Consider the following 25438-nt stretch of genomic DNA (forward strand, 5'->3'; position numbering starts at 1 on the left):
AAGAGATTTTATCTCTTTATTTTAAATTAAATTTAATTCAAATTATCTATGTCATCTATGAAAATCCACAGAACCTTCAAATTATCCATGTCATCTTGAGTTTTGGTAGCTTGGAATTTCTAAAGAATTGATCCATCTCTTCTCAACCATCAAATTAAGAGCATAACGTTTAAATTATCCTCCTGTTAACGAATGCCGAAGTGATATCCCCCATTTCTTTCCTGATATTGGTGGTTTGTTGTGTGTGTGTGTATTGAAGATTGCTAGGTTTATAAATTTTATTGATTTTTTTCCCTAAGAACTGGCTTTGTGTTTCAGTAGGTTTCTCTATTGTTTTCCTATTTTCAACTCATCGATTTCTGCCTTATTTTCTTCCTATTTGCTGTGGGTTTACTTTGCCCTTTTGCAGTCTCTTAAGGTAGAAAATTAATTATGGATTTGAGACCTTTCATCTTATCCAATGTTAGCATTTAGTCCTATAAATTTCCCTAACACCACTGCTTTGGCTGCTTCCCACATAAATTGGTATATTTTTTCATTCAGTTCTATGTATTTTTAAAATTTCCTTTCAGCCTTCTTTGATTCATGCTTTACTTACATGTGCCTTGTTTAATTCTGAAGGGTTTGGATATTTTTCTACCGACTTTCTATTACTGATTTCACAGTTTGATTTCCTTGTGCTCAGAGAACATAGCATGGTTTCAGTTCTGCTGAATTTACTAAGGTTTGTTTATGGCCCATGATATGTTGTATCTTACTGAATGTTCCATAGGCACTTGAGAAGAATGCATACCTTGTTTTTAGGTAGTATTCTACAAATGTTCGTTCAATCCTGCTGGTTGATGGTGCTGTTCATTTCTTCTATATCTGTTAATTTATATCTGCTATCTAGAAGTTCTACCAATTGCTGAGAGTAAGGTGCTGAATTCCCCAAATATAATTGAAAATTTGTTTATTTCTCCTTTCAGCTCAATCAGTTTTGATTTGTGTACTATGAGGTTCTTTTTTTGTTTGGTGGGGTCACATTTTGGATCAGTCTTTTTCGTTGGAATACTGCTTTTTCTCTAATAATTTCCTTTGCTCTCAAGACTACTTTATCTGATATTAATGGAGTCAATCTTGTTTTTGTTTTCATTAATGTTTGCATAGTGTATCTTTTTCTATTACCCATCAACCTCACTATGTTGTATTTGAAGTGAATTTCTTTGTAGATAACATATTTCTGCCTCATGTTTTTTGTTTTATCCAGTCTGCCAGTCTATACCTGAATTGGTGTGTTTAGATCATTTACATTTATAGTAGGTATTGCTATATCAAGGTTTAAGTCTGCTGTTTTATTTTTGTTGTTTTCTCAGTTTCTCATTCATCTCTTCCTAATTTATTTTCTTACTGATTACTTGAACATCTTTTTAAAGATTCCACCTTCATTTACTTACAGTATTTCTAAGTGTACCACCTTGTATAGTTTTTTAGTGGTTCTTCTAGGTATTCGAGTCCATTTCTAGGTAAAATGCACATATATAATTTATTACAATCTTCCTGGATTAACATTTTACCATTGACTTTAACGGAAATGTAACACTGTAATTTCAATTAAATCCCTGTATTCTATCTTGTAAATATATCATTTCCTCCACATGTAGAGCATCAAATCATATGATATTCTAAATTTTGCTCCAACAAATATGATTTCAGAAACTTCTGAGAAGGAAACTCCATTATTATATTTACCCTTATTTTTTGCTACTACCAATGTTCTTTCTTTTTTGAAGTTCCAAGCTTTCTTGTGTTATTTCCTTTCTATTTAAAGAACCTCCTCTAGGCGTTTTTAAAAGATAAGTTTGCTAACAACATTTTCTCTTTGTTTTCCTTTGTATGATACCTTCAGTTGTCCTTCTTTCATGAATATATTTTCACAAGCCAAACAAGTTTTGTTTGAAAGTTCTTTTCTTTCAGTACTTGGAAAAAAACGTATTATTTCCTTCTAGCCTCCATGGTTTCAGATGACAAATCCACTATCATTTCCAAAGAAAATGAGTTGTTTCTACTTTCAAAATTTTTTCTCTTTTGTTTTCAGAAATTTAATCATGACATGCCATTAGTATGGATATCTTTGGATTTATCTCACTTAGAGTTCACTCAGATTCTTCAATGAGTATTTTTATGTCTTTTGCCAAATTTGGGAAGTTTTCAATCATTATTCCTTTAAATACTTCAAGTGCCATCATCTCTTCCCTTTTTGTTACTCTGATGATACTGATGATTAGTTTTATTTTTTTTTAATTTTATTTATTTATTTGAGACAGAGATAGAGAGAACATGAGCAGGGGGAGAGGGGCAGAGGGAGAGGAAGGGCGAGAAGCAGACTCCCCGTTGAGGAGGAAGCCAGCGCAGGGCTCAATCCCAGGACCCTGGGATCATGACTTGAGCCAAAGGCAGACGCTTAACCAACTAAGCCACCCAGGTGCCCCAATACAGATGTTAGTTCTTTAGTTATTCCAAATACAGAGAGAATCCAGCCTCTTCTCATTACCTCCATATCGCCCCAATTTTGACTAAATGACCATAATTGCCCTTCAGGAAAACTACTAGCGAACTCTCTTAAGTGCTTATGTTCTTTCCAATATTTTCTCTATAGAGGTGAGAAAGATCTTATGAACATAAATCAGACGTTGCTTGTTTACCAAAATACACTAGTAAGAATAAAAATAAAATCTTTAGTAAGATTTATGATATTCATCTTTTGGACCATAGCTGCCTGACATCATTTCCTGCCCCCACTTCCCATCAATCATTCCCCTTTGGCCACTGTGACTTTTTTTTGCTATTTCCCAAGAAACACCAAGCACATTCCTACTCATTGGCTTAGCAGTTGCTATTACCCCTGCTGAGAAGAGGCAGGATCCTCACAGCTCACACAATCATTTCATTCAAATTCTGCTCTAATGGTGATCTCTTTAAGGTTTCCCCTGACTACTCTTCTTGGAGTAGCACAATTTAACTCTGCTCCCATTTCTAGGATAATTTTTACCACTACAGAGCTTTAATACACCTAAGTATCTGATTTTAGTGCTACCTTTTTAATTTATATTTGACATATAACTGTATAAATTTACAGTGTACAACCTGTTAATTTGATACATTTATATGCCATGTAATTGCCACTGTACCAATAACTAGCACCCCTATTATGTTACATAGTTACCATTTCTTATTAGTGATTAGAATAATTAAGTTCTAGTGCCTCAGCAAGTTTGATTATTATAATACAATACTGTCTATATTCACTATATGCTATATTAGATCACTAGGGCTTATGTACTCATTACACTTTTATACCCTTAAACAACATCTCTCTTTTCCCACATCCCCCACCCCCTGGTAACACTACATTACTCATGTTTATAACAAGTTTGGCTTTTCTAGATTCCAGATACAAGTGACACCACATGGTATTTGCCTTTCTCTGTCAAACTTATCTCAGATAGCATAATGCACTCAAGGTTCATCCATTTCACAAGTGGCAGAATGTCCTCCTCTCTCATAGCTGAATAATATTCTATTATTTACACATACCTATTTTAATTACCTATTTATCCACTGACGGGCAGTTAGGTTGTTTCCATATCTGGCTATTGTGAATCACGCTGTGATAAACATCAGCGTGCATATTCTCTCTTTGATAACCTGTTTTCATTTCCTTTGGGTGTCTTCCCAAGTGGAACTGCTGGATCATAGGATAATTTTATATTTTACTTTTTGAGGAATCTCTATACTGTTTTCCATAGTAGTTGAACAAATTTACATCACTGCCAACAGTGCACAAGGGCTCCTTTTTTTCCACATCCTTGCCAACACTTGTTATCTCTTGTCTTCTTGGTGCTAGCCATTCTAAATAGTGTGATGTGTGGTTTTGATTTGCATTTCCCTGTTTAGTAATGTTGACCATGTTTTCATATATTTGTTGGTCACTACTGCTACTTGTATAAACTCGACACTTATTTCTTTCACTACTATAGCATTTAGATAATAGCAACTACTCAAAAATTATTTGAGTCAAAAAATGAGCATATGAAAGAATGCCTGATGATGGCAGGAATGCAGAGCAATGGAGGTAAGGTAGGCAACTGAAAACTGCTTTGAGAAACAAAGGAATGAAGAAAAACAACAGTAAAGATGAGGTAGGCAAAGACTGGTCTGTTGACAGATTAAGAATGGTAAATACAAAGTGAATCAAAAAGAACATTTCTTTTAAGAGTGGTATCTGGAGATTTGGTTCAAAAACCAGTATTCCCAGTCACTTCCAAGGATTAAGACTTCTAAAGAGATATTCTTGAAAAAACATCTTAAAGTTGTCAACCTCTGGATTAATCATGGGAAAATAATAAATCCCCTGACGTTCATCTGTGCAGTATCCATTAACTCACCTGGGAAGCTCTGGCTTGGGAATTCTTCCTCCAATATCCATGGCTCCTCTCCTTGCTCTAGCCTGAAGATCACCTCTGGTTTGGTAACACAATACCCTGTCAAAGCAAAACAATTTAGGATTCAGACCAGAAGGCCTAGCCTGCAGGGCCTCTGAAAGAGAAGCAAGCTTCCAGAGCTGCTCGATGAAGATGCTATTGAACATTTCACTGGAGAGGTAAACACAAATATCTTCCTGGTGCCCAAAAGAGATCAACACTGATTCCTGGTTCCAATATAAAAAATCATTAAACTCTACAGTGTCTACATGCTTCATAACTAAAAGAATTAAAACATGCTATTTAGAATTACAAAAAAACAGACCTTACCCAGTGAGACAAGGTTACTGTAGTTCTCCAGCATCACATCTCTATACAAGGACCTCTGAGCTGGGTCCAGGCGCTGCCACTCTTCCTGGGTGAAGCCCACAGTCACATCCTTAAATGATACTGATCCCTGGAATTTCTGTTCAATCTGAAATGTTCAGAATTGGGTGACATGGAAAAAGCTGTATGGGAACCAATCCTTACCATGATTACCAAAATAGTCTGCAGAACATTTGTTTGGTTTTACACTTTGAGGGAAGATGAGAAATCCTAACAGAAATATTATGCCAGGGGCGCCTGGGTGGCTCAGTCGTTAAGTGTCTGCCTTTGGCTCAGGTCATGATCCCAGGGTCCTGGGATTGAGCCCCACATCGGGCTCCCTGCTCAGTGGGAAGCCTGCTTCTCCCTCCCACTCCCCCTGCTTGTGTTCTCTCTCTCGCTGTCTCTCTCTCTGTCAAATAAATAAATGAAATCTTTAAAAAAAAAAAATATTATGCCATTGCCTTAAGGTATTATTCATGTAAAAAATTATCAAATCCCACAATGTATCTGGAACCATTCTAGTTCTTAGAAATGCTAAGATTAATAAGATTATTCTTGTAGTCAAGTAGCATACAATTTGGTAAGAAAACATGCAGTAGTATGTTATAATTGCTAAGGTGAAAGTACACAGCAGACAGACTAAAATAAATGAGGAACAAAATCAGTTCTATTTTGAGCTTCACTGAAGAAGAACAGCTGACTGAGAAATATAGTAATACCGTGCTCTTCATGAACACGGTGCCATGGTACATTTGGGAAATGAACAGAGGGCAAACAGTACAGAAAACATTGAAAATACAGCCTGGAGCTGTGATGACAGAAAGGGCCATGAAGAAAGAAAGTCATGGAATGGATTACAGAGTAATTTTAGACCAAGTCTCCAAAGTATGTGATCACTTTCAACCTTAAAGAATGTTTTTGAGTACTAAAGAAGTTTATATTTATGAATTATAGAAATAAACTATCGATATATTTTGTGACAAATTTTAATTTTTTCCCTCAATTTTAAAAAGTAAAAAGACAGCTTAATATTTTATTTCACTGCAATACACATTCTAGGTTCTAAGTCTTCAATTTAGAGACCATAACTAGAACGTGTAGAGAATGAGAAGGGAAGATTTTGGAACTGTTACACTTGAAATACCTGTAGAACACATAGAAGATACCAACTGGATTATTTGGGATATCATCTAGAGTGCATGCCTCTACTTTAGGGCTCACTGTTTCAAAGAAAGGGGAGCCAAAGAGATCTGAGTGTATATTAAAATTATGTGACCAGGTTTTTATTTATAGAACCAAGTCTCTCAAAAAGGTAAAGGGAAAGCTAACGGACAAAAACCACCACTTACATAAACTACTATAGCAAAAGCTGTAAAGCAAAGAGGGAATTGATAAAAGGAAAGAGAGTGATAGAACACGGTCACCAATTATTGGCAGAAAGAAGTCTCCTCAGGGTATATGTACAAACATCTGTATAAACACAAGTATCACAAAATAAACAAGGAAAAAATAAATTAGATACTGTATTTTAACAAGATATATCTTAAATATGAAACATAATACTGTAGGTCTAGAATGAAAATAAGGATTTGAGAAACAATAATTTGGTAGTGTCTGACGTCACCAACAATAAATCAGAAGGCTCTCAGAGAAGCAAGAGACTGAAAATAATCAAGAACGCAAGGTGAGGAAAAACCACTTTTTAACTGGATAACAGAGAAAGAAAAGGTCATGAAGGAATGCCTGAAGGTGGAAATAAAAATAAGAATAAATAGTTTTAAAAACTAAGAGATGATGATATGATCACCTGAGTATATACACAAAAGCATGATAAAACAAACAAACAAAAAACTCTTGGCAAACTAGAAAGGAATTTCCTCAGTGTGATAATGGATTTTAACATATACCTATGGCAAATATTACACTTAATGGTGAAATATAGAATGTGTTCGATTTAGGGGCGCCTGGGTGTCTCAGTTGGTTAAGCGTCTGACTCTTGATTTTGACTCATGTCACGATCTCAGGGTCGTGGGATCGAGCCCCGCATCAGGCTCCACGCTGAACCGCGAGTCGGCTGGAGATTCTCTTTCTCCCTTTCCCTCTTCCCCTCCCCTGCTCGCACATATGCGCTCTCTCTCTCTAAAAAAAAAAAAAAATTAAGGAAGGAAACATGGAGAAGAATTCTGACCTTCATGTATGAAAAAGTTAATCTTATTTTGACTCCTGGTTTTAGCTTGATATCCTTGAGACTTCTTCAGATAAACAATTTGTCATTGTCAACTCTGTGATTTTTGTAATTTTTGTTGAAGTATAAATATATACAAAAACAACACACAAGTATACTTTGGCGAAGAAATGGCTCAATGTATTTTCACAGTGAACACACCCATAAAACCAGCATTCAGATCAAGAAATAAAACATGACCTAAAATTGAGAAGCTCCTTCATACCCCTACCTAGTATCTACCACCTCCCCTATCCTAACTCACATGATAACCACAATGACATACACACTCGGATGTCTAAAATGAAAAAGTCAGAAAATACCAAATAGAGATAGTGGCCAGAATATGAAGCACCTTGCCAGTGGGAGTGTAAGTAAGTATATATACTTTGGGAAAATAATAGGGAATTTCTAGGGCACCTGGGTGGCTCAGTCGGTTAAGCATCTGCCTTCGGCTCAGGTCATGATCTCAGGGTCTTGGGAATGAGTCCTGCATCGGGCTCCCTGCTCAGCGGGGAGTCTGCTTCTCCATCTGTCTTCTCCCCTCTGCTCATGCTCATGCTCTTTCTCTCTCAAATAAATAAAATCTTAAAAAATAATAATAATAGGGAATTTCTACTAAAGCTATATGTATTAATTCCTCTCCTAGTTATATATCCAACGTGAATGAGTGTTTGTCAACCAAAGGGCCTATAGGAAATGTTCATAGCAGTTTTATTAGCCAAAACCTGGAGACAGTCCAAAAGCCCATCAACAGAATGGAAAAATAAAACTGTAGTACAGTTACATAATGGAATACATAATAGCAATAAAAAGAAAAACTGATACACTCAGCAAAATAGATGAATCTCACATATACTATACTGAGTGGAAGCCAGACATACAAGCAAAGCTAATCAATGATAATAGATTCAGAGTAAGATGAACTTGAAGTACCAGAGAACCTTTTGGGATACTGGGTGGTAATTACAAGGGGGCGGGGTGCCTGTGTGTGTGTGAGCATGTGCGCACACATATACACACACAAATAAAAATTCATCTAGCTTGACACTTAAGTTATATGCAGCTTACCTCAATGAACTGACAAAAAAAATACTTTTTGGAACTTACAATACACGCTAAGTTTCTGGCATAAAATTGATGATATACTGTTCATAAAACTAACAGACTAAAACAAAAGATTCTGAAATACCAGAGCATAAATCAAGGCATTTGTTTGGAAGTTTATCATTCTGACTTCTTTTCTAGCTTGGATAAAAAAGAAATGGACAATCAAAAGATCCTGATGATAAAACATTAGTCAACAAAGATATGTTAACAGAGAAATACAGACTCTATTATAAAAGTAATATCTTCATAATCAAAACTAGAAAGCAGCAATCTATCAAATTAGAAAAAAAAGAAAATAAATTTGACCAGCAGTGCAAAAAGTAAAGAAACCAAATGTATGACAAAAACTATAATAAAGTAGAACACACAAAATATTAATGATGTTATACTAGGATATACAGTAAACAAAACTGTAAAACAAAAATCCTAAACTATAAGACGGCATATGAATATGCTGAATTTCTTACTAATGATCGACATAACTGATTTGAAAACAAAACCTGTCACAGGTTATTTGCAAGATCAAGAAAATTTGAAAACAAAATAATGGGCAAATATCAAATACACTGTAAAAAAATATATATGCAAAATAGGGACACCTGGGTGGCTCAGTCACTTAAGCGTCTACCTTGGGCTCAGATCATGATTTCAGGGTCCTGGAATCCAGCCCCATGTAGGGCTCCCTGCTCATCAGGGAGTCTGGTTCTCCTTCACTCTCTGCCTCTCCCCCTGCCCATGCTCTCTCTCTCTCGCAAATGAATAAATAAAAAATCTTTTAAAAAATATATAAGCAAAATAAAAGGTGGTCTGGCTTAACTCACAGCAGATAAGGTAATGCTGAGAGCTAAAAGAATGAAATGAGCAAAGATGATTCTTCAAGAAGAGAAATAATCCATTTATCTTTTCTGGTACCAAATACCAGAAAAGCCAATCACTTAAAGAAAACACAACTATAAATACAAGGATACTTTAAGACACAGTCACGTGTACCTATGAAAATATAGGAGATACACTCACATCTCCATGAAATGTATTTTGTTTTCCTAAAGAGAATATTGTATGAAATCCCAAAAGAAACAAATGCTTTGGGTCGAAGCATTAAGGAACTACCAAAATAGACTTAGAAAAAGGTAGAAAATCAGTGCAAAGACCAATAACCTGAAATAGTATTTAAAAATATTTAAAAATCGATTGAAGATCTTGAAGATCTACCACGGAAAAAAACCATTTCAGATGTTTTCAGGATTAAAAGTCTAGCCAACATTAAGTAACAACCCATGTAATTTATTTATTTTTTTATTAAAAGATTTTATTTATTTGAGAGAGTGAGCAAGCGCACACACATGGGGGGAGGGGCAGAGGGAGAAGTAGACTCCCCACTGAGAAGGGAACCTGATGCGGGACTCGATCCCAGGACCTGAGCTGAAGGCATACACTTAACCGATTGAGCCACTGAGGTGCCCCAACAACCCCTGTAATTTAAACATCCCATATCATAAAAAAAAAATTTGTGAACTGTTACAAACTTAGTAACAAAATATTGTTCAAAAATAGTTCCTATTTAATTTTGATACAAATATTCTAAATAAAACACTGGCAAACTCAATTCACAACAGTCTATTAAGAGTAATTCAGAAAGTGGGGGCGCCTGGGTGGCTCTGTCGTTAAGTGTCTGCCTTTGACTCAGGTCATGATCCCAGGGTCCTGGGATCGAGCCCCTGCATCAGGCTCCCTGCTCAGCAGGAGGCCTGCTTCTCCCTCTCCTGCTCCCCCTGCTTGTGTTCCCTCTCTCACTGTCTCTCTCTGTCAAATAAATAAATAAAATCTTAAAAAAAAAAAAAGAGTAATTCAGAAAGCAAAAAAGAAAGCAATTCAGCATGTCCATCCAGAACACTCCAGGTTCCAAACAGGTTCAGAAAAGATTATTTTGTTTACAATATATACTCCAAACACTTAAAACAGTCCATGAAAGGTGTTCAAAAATTATTTGCCAAATGAATGGCCTAGTATATTTTTTCCAAAAATTCAAGCTTAAGACACAGGGAGCTCCAAACATTGGAATTATCTGGCAGATTTAACAACTATGTTAAAATGATACAGAAAAAGACTTGTTGAATCACCATGTTGTACACCTGAAACTAACGTAATATTGTGTGTCAACTATAATTTAAAAAAAAAAAAAAATGATAAAGGGAAAAAGATGGCCAGATCGAGAGTTTCAACAAGAGAACTAAAAATTAAGAGAAAGACTGAATATAAATGGCAAACCTTAAAAGCAGCCAGAGAGAAATGAAACATTACGTTCAAAGGAGAAAACGCACTCCCAAACTGCAATATATATATATACTTTTCAGATTCACACAGACCTTCTGTTCTTAAATTGACCACAGTCTGGGACACAAAGCAGATTTCAACAACTTCAAAGATCTGATATCATACAGAGAACATTCTTTTTGCAGTGTTTAACATAACAATCAGTTAAGAAAAAGATTAACTAGAAAATTTCACAATGTTTACAGATTAAAAGATGTATTTCTTGTTATATTTAAGAGATATATTTCTAAATAGAGACTAGAGAATTTTTTTTTTAATTTATTTATTATTTGAGAGAGAGTGTGCCCACATGCCTGCAAGTGGGGTGGGGAAGGGCAGAGGGAGAGAGAGAATCTCAAGCCGACTCCCCGCTGAGCATGGAGCCCAACACGCAGCTCATTCCCACGACCCTGAGACCATGACCTGAGCCGAGACCAAGAGTTGGACGCTTAACCGACTGAGCCACCCACATACCCCTAGATTAGAGAATTTTTTAAGTGAATTATCAAAAATGACATGCCAAAACCTGTGAGACACAGCTAAGAAGTTATGCTTAGAAAAAAACAAATCCTTAATAGTATGTTTTAGAAAAGAGTTTAAAAAAATTAGTTAAGTATCTACATTTTTTTAAAGCAAAAGAGCAAGTTACAGCTAATATATGCACAAAGACATGTTACAGATCAGATATCAATCTCAAGGTTGTGAGTTCGAGCCCCATGTTGGGCTCAGAGCTTCCTTAACGAGAGAGAGACAGAAAGAGAGAAAGAAAGAAATCTTCCCATGAAGGAAACTCCAGGCACAGACGGCCTCACATATGAATGAATACCTAAGAAGTAGCAACAAAATAAAACAAAATCCGACTTCTGGTTTCAGCTCAGATCATGATCTCAGCATGGTGGGATCAGGTCCATGATGGGCTCTGTGCTCAGTGGGTCTGCTTGAGATTCTCTCCCTCCTTCTGCCCCTTCTCGTGTTCTCTCTCTCTCTCTGTCTCTCAGATAAATAAAATAAATCTTTAAAAAAGGAAAAAAAGTGAACACCAGAGACATTGCGCAAGTGGCCGGCACCACGAAGATCTGGACTTCAGAGCGCATCTTTGACCACCCACTGGAAACTGTTACAACAGCTGTAATGCAGAAATCCCCAAACTCTATGGACCCAAGTGCGGTTGGAGGTGATGTACTGGACAGTCACACAGATCGCTCTGGAAGGCTGCACAGCCAAAGACTTCTCAGCACAGAGTGGGGACTGCCTTCCATTGTGAAATCTCATATTGCAGCAAGAACTAAAACACTTGTGCAAGAACATTTTGTAGTTGATCCTGCAGAGAAAACGATGGAACTTAAATCTACTAATATTTCACTTACAAATATGGCTTCAATAGTTTGTATACAAACCACACCCTCTGGACCTAGAAAAATCCGTTTTGACTCAAGAAGCCATAATCCCTGGGAAAGGAGTCAGTCTCAGCAGTTACCCTGAAGGACCAACGGCAAGTATGGTATCTTCAAATGCCAACAAAGGTCGAGAAACAAGAGAATGGGTAACACATCAATTAAATGCTGAGATTGAAGACTTGGCAGCTTCGGTGAGAGGGAGCACAAAGACATCGACGGCGGTGGCAGGGTTTGTAAGAGAGATGAGGATGAAAGCTGGTATATGACACACCCGCTCCCCACATCTCTGCAAGCTGGCAATATACTTGTTATTTAAAAAACAAAAATATATTTTAGGTAGGATTTTTTTTTTAATAAGCTGAAGGAAAGCTATAAGACTTTTGATCAAAACAAAGAGGTGTAGGGTTTCTAAATAAAAGGGATCATCCAAAAGTATTGTTTGAAATAACCATCTAATTTCTGAGGATTCTAGTATTTATGTGAAAATTTAACAATTTCTGAAAGGTACTTGGAAAATCATATTGGCATATTAAATCTCCTTTAAGGTAGAATTATAAAGCTTTTCATGCATTAGAACTCTACCTGGCTTTGGACTAACCCCAGAACAAAGCTGAGCCACCTAAATACATATAATTACCCTGATACAGTAAACCTCAAGAGCTTGCATTAAGGAATGCTTTTTAAAAGAAGAAATTATACGGGGGGCGCCTGGGTGGCTCAGTTGGTTAAGCGACTGCCTTCGGCTCAGGTCATGATCCTGGAGTCCCGGGATCGAGTCCCACATCGGGCTCCCTGCTCGTCAGGGAGTCTGCTTCTCCCTCTGACCCTCCTCCCTCTCATGCTCTCTGTCTCTCATTCTCTCTCTCTCAAATAAATAAATAAATAAATAAATAAATAAAAAATAAAAATAAAACAAAAGAAGAAATTATACGGGCACCTGGTGGCTCAGCTGGGTAGACATCTGCCTTTGGCTAAGGTCATGATCTCAGGGTCCTGGGATCAAGCCCCATCTAAGGTTCCGGGCTTAGCAGGGAGTCTGCTTCTCCCTCTGCCTCTGCCCTTCCCCCCTGCTTCTGTGAACACTCGCTCGTACTCGCTCTCTCTCAAATAAGTAAAATCTAGGGCGCCTGGGTGACTCAGGTGGTTGGGCGTCTGCCTTTGGCTCAGGTCATGATCCCGGGATCCTGGGATCGAGTCCCGCGTTGGCTGCCCCTGCTATGTGGGGAGTCTGCTTCTCCCTCTCCCTGCCGCTCCCCCTGCCTGTGTTCTCTCTGTGTCAAATGAATAAATAAAATCTTAAAAAAAAAAGTAAAATCTTAAAAAAAGAAAAAATTATATACTTTTAAAAGACATTAATTGGTATAAAATAACTTGCTCTGCTATAAACCACCATTAAGTGTTTTGTTTGGTACTTAAATGACATTTTTGGAATGAAAATTATCACTAAAGTAATACATAACTCCAACAACAACAAAAAAGGATTTTATTGTATTAAAGAGTACTGTATTAACTTGCTACAGTTTTGTAACTTAGGAAAGGTATTACCTTCCTTGGATTTGTACTTTAGGACAATATGCTGTAACGTTTGCTTATGATGTTCCCTGAAAAAAATAAAGTCAACCCAGAATTTTGCAGCACTCCAAATGTAGAGAGAACAGCTGTTCACATCTTTTAGCATTTCACATTTGACTAACTTATAAATTGCCAGGTGTTAAAACCATGGTTCTGTAATTGCTAAAGCATGACATGTCAGGAGATAATTACTTTTTGAAGTAACTGTGACCACAAACCATCTTTTTTACATGAAGAGCTGAATGTTATTTGGAATTACTCAAATGATGTCTTTCTGAAGCATAAATCCCAGGTACTTAGTGTTTTTAATACTATGGTGCAACTGCAGGGAGTGGGGGTGGTGGGGAAGAAAAAAGTGATAATGAGAAAAAAAGCACTGATCTAAACTAAGCACTACATGAATTGCTTTGGAGCTTTTATTTATAGGAAATCCTTATTTTGGATGCCAAGGGGCAGCTGCAACATAAAAAACAATCCAGTAAATGTATTTTATTTCAAATTTTGTAGCAAGCAATTATCAACCAGTAAATACCCTTGATACTTGCAATTGTTACATACAGAGTATTTAGTTAGAAGATAATTAGCTCTTGCCTGGATTCTGTAATGCTTAATGTGATAAACTCATAAGGTCTCCTGTAAAACAAACCAGTTAATTTAGGCACATAACCACAGAAAAAGTATACCAAACTATTTAAAAATTAGTGTTTTTCTACTTAAAATATTGTTTAGCTTAAGACTTCTTAGGACATTGGTAAAATCAAGTTAAATCCATGAGTTTTTTTTTTTTTTTTTAAGATTTACCTATTTATTTTAGAGAGGGAGAGAGAGAGAGAGCACACAAGCAGGAGGGGCACAGGGAGAGGGAGAGAAAATCTCAAGCGGACTGCGCTAAGCACAGAGCCCAATGTGAGGCTCGATCTCACCACCCCAAGTCCATGACTTGAGCTGAAACCAAAAGTCAGACGCCTAACCAGCTGTACCACCTAGGCACCCTCCAATAAGGTTTTTGATTACTTTTTGCAACTGAAGATGGTTTTTACAATTGAAATAATATTTCAGCTAAAGAAAACATTGCTAAACATTGATATTTGATAAAAAGTTGCATTCTATAATTTCTGTAAATTATACTTCTTCTGAAAAAGGTGCAATGCCCTAATGGTAAAAAAATTTCTAAACAAACAAAAGTAAATATCAAGTCCATTAAAGTAGACATAAACGTGAAAGCCAAAACAATACACATTTAAAAATAACAGAGGAGATTATCTATGTGACCTTAGAATAGGAAAATTAATTTTAAAGAGGACACAAATGACAGCAACATTAACAAATTTAATAAACTAATCCAAGGATCTGGAAAGTTTTCCTTGTAAAGAGCCAGAAAACAAATATTTTAAGTCTTGAGGGCCAGATGGTCTCCATCATTTCACTCTCAACTCCACCCTTGAAGCCACAGATCATACACAAATGAATAGGTAGGTAATAGGTAATAGGTAGGGATTTGTGAGAGGAGCACAAAGGAGGCTTTAGAAGTCCTGCCAGTGTTTGTTCTGACCTATGTATTAGTTATGTGGGCATTAGATTTGTAGTAATTCACTGAACTCTAGACTTAAAATGTGTGGATTTTTTAACACATCTGCTATACATATAAAAATAAGATTTACTAAAAAATAAAGCACATTTTAGGTTAGTGATCAAAGAAGTCATCAGAAAGGAAGCTGAAACCTGTGCAGGAAAAAAAGCTCCACATATTGATACTTAGATTTTGCAGCTAAAGTAGTAGTAGAGAGAAATTATATCCTTATATGGGCATAATAGAAAGCTTTACAATAAACTCATCTTCAACAAAAAGTTACAAAAAATAGCCTATAACCAAAGATAGCTGAAGGAAGGAATAAATGTAAAAGCAGAAGCTAATTAAAACAACAGTGAAGGGGTGCCTGGGTGCTACAGTCGGTTAAGTATATGACTCTTGATTTTGGCTCAGGTCATGATCTCACAGTTGTGAGATCGATCCCCACATCGGGCTCCACACTCAGCGTGGAATCTGCTTAAGACATTCTCTCCCTCTCCCTCTGTCCCCATCCCTGCGCTCACGCATGCGCATGCTCCCTCTCTCAAATAAATAAATCTTTTTTAAAAAACACAGTGAAAATCAATAAAACCAAAAGCTTGTTCCATGAAGAATAAAGTATTATCTGTGATAAACATTAGTCCAAAAAAATCAGAAAAACCATTAGGAATAAAAAGGAACAAATGAGGGGCGCCTGGATGGCTCAGTTGTTGAGCGTCTGCCTTCAGCTCAGGTCATGATCCCAGGGTCCTGGGATCGAGCCCCGCATCAGGCTCCCTGCTCGGCAGGAAGCCTGCTTCTCCCTCTCCCTCTCCCCCTGCTTGTGTTCCTTCTCTTGCTGTCTCTGTCAAATAAATAAAATAAAGTCTTTAAAAAAAAGGAACAAATTAAACATCTTTATTTTTTCCCCAAATTTTTATTTAAATTCTAGTTAGTTAACATACAGTGCAATATTGGTTTCAGGAATAGAATTTAATGATTCATCACTTGCATACAACACCCAGTGCTCATCACAAGTGCCCTCTTTAATACCATCACCCGTATAGTCCATCCCCACCCACCTCCCTCCATCAACCCTCAGTTTGTTCTGTCTTTAAGAGTCTCTTATGGCGGGTGCCTGGGTGGCTCAGTTGGTTAAGCAACTGCCTTCAGCTCAGGTCATGATCCTGGAGTCCCGGGATCGAGTCCCACATCAAGCTCCCTGCTCAGCAGGGAGTCTGCTTCTCCCTCTGACCCTCCCCCCTCTCATGTGCTCTCTCTCTCCTCTCATCCTCTCTCTCAAATAAATAAATAAAATCTTTTAAAAAAAAGAGTCTCTTATGGCTTGTTTCCCTCTCTTTCCCCCCCTCCCATACATTCATCTGTTTTGTTTCTTAAATTCCACATACGAGCAAAATAAAATTAAATATTTTTAAAATGATTAAGAATACTATAGAGAAATTTATGGAAAAAAATACTGACAGACAGAATTACAGTGATCACCAAAAGAGTAACACTTTTTGACCAAGTGGGACTTGTTTTAGAACACAAAGATTAGTTATTAAGAAATGTGGAAATGTAATTCAATAGATCTAAAAAGAAAAATATCATTATTCCCGTAAAATGTTAAGAAAGCATTTGGAAAAATTAAACTCTAATTTTCAATAAAATAAGACTCAAAGGATACTTTGTGAACATGACAAAATCTACCTCAGTCCAAAACCAGCAGCATGCATAGCATTCCCATTCACACGTATTGTGTTAGTCCTTTCATTGTGCTGCTTATTTTTTTAGATGGACAAATACAAAATCAGATCCTTTTCATCACATTATACTAAAAAAATTCTGGATTAAGGTACTATATTTTAAAGAAAAGTCTTATTAGAAAAAAGACAGGATATAGAAAAATTTCATTAGGCCCATGGGGTCAGAAAAACAAGAATAAAAAAACAAGACATAAGAGGGTTGTATCACAATGTAAAACTTTCAGAAAGGATATTATTATGACAAAGCATATGAAGAGAAAATAATTAGTAATTATAACAAAAGATTAGCATTTAAAATACATAGGGAATTCTTAAACTCAGGCTGAAACAACTTAAAAAGCCATAGGTTTATGAAAGTTGCACAAACTCAATAATCAGAAAAGTAGAAATTAAACAGTGATGTTTTACACTCTTTAGTATAAAAATAATTTTTATGTCTGGAGAGAAGGGAGGAAGTCATCTTCTAATGAATAAGTTTACCTAGAAAAATTAGAAATCCTCATATCCCGTAACTCAAAAATACTAATCATTGGACTTCAGAGCAATAATTCTTAAATTTGATGTGTATCAGCATCATATGGGCACCTTGTTAAAAATATGGATTGCTGGGCCTTGCCCCCCAAATTTCTGTTCCAATACGTTTGGGAGAGTACATAAAAATCTGCATTTCAGACGAGTTTCGAGGTGATGCTGCCATTTCTGGCCAAAGAACCTAACTTTGAGAAGCACTGCTCCAGAGTTTGGAGACAGACTTGCATCTATGCAGAGAGAACACGGATATTCATAGCAGTATTTACAGTAATGAAAAGTGGAAATTACCTAAATGCCTACCAACAAAATATAGTATTTAGAATATAGTGCACCCATACAGTGGGAAAAATCGAGCATTACAAGGGATAAACTACATATGGATCACTCTCAAATTACTGGTGAACTGAGGGGAAAAATGTCCATCATATATACATGAAGATAATTTATACATTTTTAAAAGTACTCAAAACAATGAACAGTATTGTTCAACTCTCTACTCTCTCAACTCTCATATTTTTTCAGTGTTCATGTTAAAAAAAAAAAAGACAAAGGATGAAAAATTGGAATTGAACTATAGGGCACAATGAGGAAGACTCCAAGAAAGAGCTATCAGAAGACTGGTATCAGAAGAGGACAAAGAAGACGTGCACCATCAGTTGCCAGAATAATGTAGCAGTTCTTCAAGGAAAGCAATTACAATTAAATCATTGGCCACCTTTACCTAGATAGATCCCAAAAAGCAGAGAGGAAAGACCAGGACAGAATTCCATGGGATGAATTTGAATGGGAAGCTCAGACACATTTACCAGAGAATGTAACTCTGAACCATCTGCTGTGCAACTTATATACCCAACCTGGCTAAAGTCATTACGGAGAGTTTTTGTAACAGGCCTGCAGGCCATTCATTCTCCTAAACATACCAGCTTTCATAGCAGGATCAAACAAGACCTGTAAAATTAACTACTAAAATAACAAGACAAGTAAAATTAACTACTTGAACTATCTCTTGACCCTATTACTCTCAGTGAGGGACGGTTTTAAGCACTCATTTCAGGGCTGTCACTGGAAGGTTATCCACTATGTGTCCCTATATTAAGACCAAAAGAGATATCTTCCAAGAAGTTCTTGTGTTTAAAAAAAAATTCTGTTGTATCCAAAATACAGTGTCTTCCTTTTTCCGTGGCTATCAGAAACATCAGAGATGTATTTGTGAATCAATTTAGAAACTCTAAGATATATAATGATCAGTACGTATCTACAAGCCAACTTGGCCCTGCTTCTGATCTATTACTTTATATTTTCTGTAAAGTTACATTTTTATCTATTACTAATTTTCCCCATCTTAACAGATGGAGTCCTACAAATCTCACAGAATCCACTGTAAAATAAAGTGGGGAATGAATAAATAACTTACCTGGGATTTGTTCATTTTCTGCTGTCTTGGAAAAATGTAGACAACTCTGAAGCCGTGCTGGGTTACAACAAGAGGGATGGGGTCATGGAAGATCTGGCCTGCCCGGGGGGCTCCTGAATCCTCCTGCCCTACAAAACTACACATACCCAATAGACAGGAAGAAGAATGTCAATACCTCTGACCTTCAGATGTTCAAACACCACCTATCTAACGTGACTCTGATATAATCACGTAGTAGCTCCTGGGCATAACATTTTTCGCTGGGTAAATGTAAATATTTGCTCCCTGAGGATTTAACAGTTTAAACTTCTCTTGATGCTCAAAAATTTTTTTTAATAAAAAAAACTGGTTTAAGCAATACACCCAGTGAAGTAACATTAACTCTTCACCGAAACTGTTGTAAAAATACTCCCGACTAATCTGTTATCAATTTCCCTGTTACTAAACCTTTGGTTAGTGATTCCACAGAAAGCTATAAAAAGCAGTGCTTTAAGGAAAGGTCTAGGTTTCAATTTCTGTATCTTGCCGTTTCTCAAAGGATCTTTTTAATGTAATTTGCTTTTCCTTGCGTGGAAAGCAGGGAGTTCTCGCTCATGAGTCAGGAGACACGACTTTCAGTCTTCGCCACTAACTGATTCTGAACAAGTCAGTAACCTTCAAGAGGGGAAGATTTTTTTTCTATTAAATGCGACAGAAACAGAATTCTCGAAGATCCTTCCTGAATGCCAGGGCAAGTCAGAACTGAGCAACAGCGCACATCAAGATGCAGTGATGGGCACGGCTGGTGAGCAGCGCAGACTCCAGGAGGGATAAAGGGAGAACCGAGGGAACGGGGTCTCCCCGAGGCGGGGTGGTAACCGCACAGCCCCGGCAGGCGGGCCCCGTTCCCTCGACTACCGCACGCAACCACCCGCCGCGTACGCAAACGCCCTCCCCGCAGCGCCGTCCCCTTCCCACCGGTTCCGACACCCACCGTGCATGCGCACACGCCCTCTTCCTGCGGCCTCCGGGACGGGGCCCCACGGACAGCACCGCACGCTCCGCGCAGGGGCTGATCACGTGGGGTCCCGACCCCTAGTCCTGATGCAGACGTCCCCATCCTGCCGTCGGGGGGTCCGCCGAACTCCTCCACACTATCGGGCACCGACCGCCTACCCCCGACCCCCGGGTAGCACGGCGCACCCCCGGCCCTCGTCCAACCGTCTCGGGCTCACCTGTCGCTCCGTCGCCGTGAGGCACCGGCCCCAGAAAAGCGCAGAGCATAAGCGGCCCGAGAATAGCCTCCCACGCAAGAACTGAAGAAAATGGGGTGGGGGGGAAGACGGAAGTGCACGGAGACAGGAGGCGGAACCAGGCATGCGCAGAAACAGACCTGCGCAGAACCGGGTAGCCGCTGCGATCACTGCTGCAAGTCAGAACGACCTCTCCCTGCTGACTACGGGCGGTGCGAGATTGGCTGAGTGCAGTCTTTACCCAGCACGTGAAAGTTTGGGGCGCTTGAGATAGTTCCCCAGGCAGTCAGAGCCGGTCAGGGACTCCCCACAGCTTACGGATTACAGCCGAGTTCTTTGTGCAGCAACTGTGCAATTCAGACACAGAGCTGTCACGGAAAGGGAACCTGCATGTCACGTTCACTTTTTCAAATACTAGGAAATAGATTCCATCAATAAAATAAAAGGATGCCTAAAAAAAAAATAGTATCCGACACCATCAGCGATTCTCTCAGAAAATGAAAAGCCAGGGGGCGAGGGCGGGGTCAAGAAACTAGTTCATCAAAAATCATGAAAACAGGGCGCCTGGGTGGCTCAGATGGTTAAGCGTCTGCCTTCGGCTCAGGTCATGATCCCGGGGTCCTGGGATCAAGTCCCGCATCGGGCTCCCTGCTAGGCGGGGAGCCTGCTTCTCCCTCTTCCTCTGCCTCTCTCTCTCTCTGTGACTCTCATGAATGAATAAAATAAATAAAACATTTTAATAAAAAAAAAAAAATCATGAAAACAGGGCACCTGGGTGGCTCAGTCGCTAAGCGTCTGCCTTCAGCTCAGGTCATGATCCCAGGGTCCTGGGATCGGGTCCCACATCGGGCTCCCTGCTCAGCGGGAAGCCTGCTTCTCCCTCTCCCACTCCCCCTGCTTGTGTTCCTGCTCTTGCTGTCTCTCTCTCTGTCAAATAAATAAATAAAATCTTTAAAAAAAAAAAAATCATGAAAACAATAAATGAAAATTGTAGATAAATCATAAAACAGACACATTCCAAAAATATATATTCATTTACATAAACATATTCTTTCCTCTGTGGAGACATTAAGATTACTTGAATAAATGAAGATCTACCCTTTCACAGAAAGAATCGATATTCTTTGAAAACATTCCACTAGGAATCTCACAGTCTTGCATGTATTTTTTTCTCTTTGATTTTTGTGTATCTTAATGTGTACTTTGCAAAAGCATTCTCAACTTCATCTGGAATAAATAAAAATCTAAATTAGCAGACAATAAACATTTCAAAAAGAAAAATTCCTGAGAAGTACCAATATGCATAATATTGCTCGAATAAAAATAGTTTGGCATCTGTTTCATGGAAACAAAGCCACGATTAAGTGTATTTTTTGAATGTAGTATAATAAATGTAGCATTTCAAAGCGCTGAGGAAAGAATGAAATATTCCAAAAGCAATCCCTTCCCAGCAATTAGGAGTAAAGTTATGTACATAGATCACACATGGTACAATTCACATGGATTCGAGATTTAAAATAAAACACTAATAGTGTGAATAAAAATAGAGGTGACAAGTTGTGACACCAAAAATAGAAACCATAAATTTAGTACCTGATACATCATAAAAAACAAACAACTCAGCTCTATTTTTTAAAAAAGTTAAAAGCAAATAAAATTATATTTTTATTATTTGAAAGAAAAGATACATTAATTTAAAAAGAGATCTTTAAATCATTAGAAAGAAAAACTTAAAATGGGCTACAGAACTAAGCACTAATATGATAATGAATGACAAAGGTATATAAAATGAAAATGAATGACAAATATATATAAAAGTCCATTATGAGAATTGAAAAAATGCAAATGTTTAAGTAAAAACATGTAAGATATTGAGATTTAATTTTTTAAAATTTCTGTACAAAAGTTCACTCTGCTGTACTTTTATGAATTTTGACAAATGCATAGATCTGTGTAACCACCACCACAGTCAAAATACAGAACTGTTTCATCACAGCCCCCAAAATTCCTTCATGCTACCCTTTTGAAGTCAAACTTTCTTAACCTTTGGCAGCTACTATCTCTTCTTCATGCCTATAGTTTGCCTTTTCTGGGAAGTCACATATATAGACTCTTACCGTATGTAATCTTATGAATCTGCTATCTTTTCCTTAGTACAATACACTTAAGATTCATCAATGTTGTTTAGTGTATCAATACAGTTGTTGGCTTTTATTTCCCAAGTCCTACTCCATGGTATGAATTTACCACACTTCACTTATCTCTTTCCCAGTCAAGTGACTTTAATTTCCAATTTGGGGAAATTATGAATAAGTAAGATACCAATTTGGAGTATAAGACTCAAACGTATTTTTAAAAAGAGTAAGACAGAGTTAGGGTGTGTGCCTGAGAAAATACTTATTCTTACTCACTTTTATTGAGAGCTTAATTCATGTAAACTCTCTAGAGGCTCATTTTTTTATCAAATTCTAAAGGAATTTTAACTGGGAAATTCCATTTAGACAACTATGCATGACTTTATGATAATAGAATTAATTTTCATTGATGTACGAATGTTTACATCAGTCAGAGTCCAGGTGGGAAGAGAAACCTCTCAAATATGATGAGAGGGAATTTAATAGAACAGGTTAAAACAGGTATTTTAAAGGCAAAAGTGAACACCAAGGTAACAGGGGTAACAATTGCAGGCAGCAGTTACCACCCCAGGGTAACATGATGGAAGAAGTCAAAGAATTCAAACGTAGCCACTCAGAAGAGGATTCCACACTTGAAGAACTAGGATTCCACACCTGAAGCAGGGGAGATGCCTGGGTCATGCTGGTATCATAGGTGCTGAGAGAAGAGCCTCGCAGAACTGGAATTCAGACCTTCAGGGGGTGCTGTCCAGTTACTGCAGGACTGTCAGAAGCGCATGGTGGGGTAATGCCTCTGAGGGGTGTCCCGCTCAGCTGGTGCTGCCTGTCAGAGAGGGATCAATATGGCTACATGTGGGAGAGCTAAAAGAAGCTAGAGAGTGAGCGAACCTGCTGGGATTAGATCTTAGTGATGGTTGCAGAACTTTGTGAATATACTTGAAACAACTGAATTTTCTGCTCTTAAGGGAGTGAATCTAATGATACGTGAATTATATCTCAATTTTTAAATACTTCAAAAAAAGAAGCTGTAGTGTACCACTAGTGGCCAAGGTGAAGGGCCATTGCTAGGGTGATGTTAAGGAAAGCACTCCGCAAACAGGAAGAAGGAAGTTGCTCCTCCCATAACCCTGTCCTCCAAACTTCCTGTAGGGTCTCCTAGGGCAAAGCCTAACAGGCAGCAGGGGACAAATGTGAAATGTGGTTTACACAGTCCCAAGCATCAATATCGCAATGCACAGTAGAGAATGCTAGGCTTAGTGTAAGGAGGCAATAGCTAAAACTAACAGGATTCCTCACAATTTAATTTATAAAAGCAAATACTAGAAACAAAATGTCCTTGAAGTTTGTGTAAGCAAAATAAATTAAGGCCATATAGTGGAACGCTATGTAACCATTAAAAGTGGTAATGTAGAGGGGCACCTGGGTGGCTCAGTTGGTTAAGTGCCCGACACTTGATTTCAGCTCAAGTTTTGATTTCAGGGTCCTGAGTTCAAGCCCCATGTTGGGCTCCATGCTGGGCATGGAGCCCACTAAAAAAAAGAAAAAACTGGTAATGTAGAGGTATACTAACTTACATAGGGGGTTGGTTACAAAATACTTTGAAGTTAAGAATTTGGTTTATGTAAGCATATTTAAGACAAGATCACATTTAAAAAATGTACTAGAGAGGGGTACCTGGCTGGCTCGGTCAGTAGAGCATGCAACTCTTGATATCAGGGACATGAGTCCGAGCCCCACACTGGGTGTAAAGATTACTTAAAACAAAAGTGAGAAAAAAAATGTACCAGAGAGTGACATCAGCATGATGGCAGCATAAGACATTGGTTCCTCCTTTTTCTCTCCCTTTTTAAAAAACTAATTTGACATCCATCCATGAACAAAAATGGGTTGGTGGGAGTTGTGGAACCCAACACTATATGCCAAGAGACCCAGAATGAGTCTCCTCTACCTCTGTACCTATTAACAGGCACGCAGTCCTTACTAAGAACTGCAGAACCAACAGAGCCAGCAAACCTGCCCAGTGCCTTTTGCCCTGGTTGGGAAAACAACCAGGAGAGTGCTCACCTAGGACAGATGAATGGTAAAGAAAATACACACACACACACACACACACACACACACACACACACACACGGGAATATTATTCAGCCGCAAAAAGAGAAATCTTGCCATTTGCAATACAGATACACCTTGAGGGCATTATGCCAAATGAGATAAGTCAAACAGTGAAAGACAAATGTTGTATGATCTCACTTATATATGGAATCTTTAAAAAAACAAAAACAACCAGAATCATAATACAGATGGGGGGTTGCCAGAGGCAGGGTGTGGGGAGTGGGTGTCATGGACAGAGGGGCTGAAAAGGTACAAATTGCCAGTTACAAGATAAATAAGGCTGGGGGATATAATGTTTGGCATGGTAAGTACAGTTAACAATACCGCATTGCATTTTTTTTTTTTTTAAAGATTTTATTTATTTATTTGAGACAGAATGAGAGAGAGAGAGAGAGCTCATGAGAGGGGGGAGGGTCAGAGGGAGAAGCAGGCTCCCTGCCGAGCAGGGAGCCCGATGCAGGACTCGATCCAGGGACTCCAGGATCATGACCTGAGCCGAAGGCAGTCACTTAACCAACTGAGCCACCCAGGCGCCCCCGCATTGCATTTTGAAAGGTGTTAAGAGAGTAGATCTTAAATTTCTCATCACAAGAAAAAAACCTGTAACAATTTGTGATAATGGATGTTAACTATACTTATTATGGCAATCACTTCACAATATATATATGTGCCAAATCATTATGTTGTCAACCAAATGCTTACCCAATGTTATATGCCAATTATCTTAATTATATATTCAATGCAATCCTATCAAAATTTTAATGGCATTTTTCACAAAATAGAAAAAACAATATTAAAATTTGTATGGAACCATAAAGACCACGAATAGTCCAACCAATCATGAGTAAGAACCAGGCTGAAGGCATCACACTTCCTGATTCCACACTATACCACAAAGCTGTAGTAATTAAACTAGTATAGTATTGGCATAAAAATAGCTGGGAAGACTAATGGAACAGAATGAAGAGTCCAGAAATAGACTCATGCATATACAGTGAACTAATATTTGACAAGGGATCCAAAAATGCTCAATGCAGAAAGACAGTCTTTTCAATAAATGGTACTAGGAGAATGAGATAACCACATGGAGAAACATGAAATTGGACCTCTATCTTACACCACTCACAAAATTAACTCAAAATAGGTTGAAGACTTAAACATTAAGACCTGATACCATAAAACTCTTAGAAGAAAACATAGGGTAGAAGCTCCCCCACAATGACTTTCTTGGTAATGATTGTTTGGACA

The 25438-nt window shown here is 37.9% G+C and overlaps 2 protein-coding genes across 2 annotated transcripts in view; one reads left to right on the forward strand and one right to left on the reverse strand.

Annotated features, from left to right (window-relative positions):
- LOC116648357 (zinc finger protein 33B-like) overlaps nt 1-20063 on the reverse strand; it is a 53183-nt gene extending 33120 nt beyond the window's left edge. The window contains 4 exon segments of the mRNA XM_032430298.1: nt 4428-4523; nt 4794-4938; nt 18709-18844; nt 19923-20063. Coding sequence (XP_032286189.1) covers nt 4428-4523; nt 4794-4938; nt 18709-18723 — 256 coding nt within the window. The 5' untranslated portion in view covers nt 18724-18844; nt 19923-20063.
- On the forward strand, nt 5576-12590 carry LOC116648444 (PRELI domain containing protein 3B-like). Its single transcript, XM_032430426.1, is given in 3 exon segments — nt 5576-5717; nt 11504-11861; nt 11863-12590. Coding segments are annotated over 3 exon segments (780 nt in total). The 3' UTR covers nt 12143-12590.
- Nucleotides 20064-25438: the final 5375 nt, after the last annotated feature.

This window comes from Phoca vitulina, unplaced genomic scaffold (assembly GCF_004348235.1).
Source record: "Phoca vitulina isolate PV1807 unplaced genomic scaffold, GSC_HSeal_1.0 scaffold43, whole genome shotgun sequence".
NCBI lineage: Eukaryota > Metazoa > Chordata > Mammalia > Carnivora > Phocidae > Phoca > Phoca vitulina.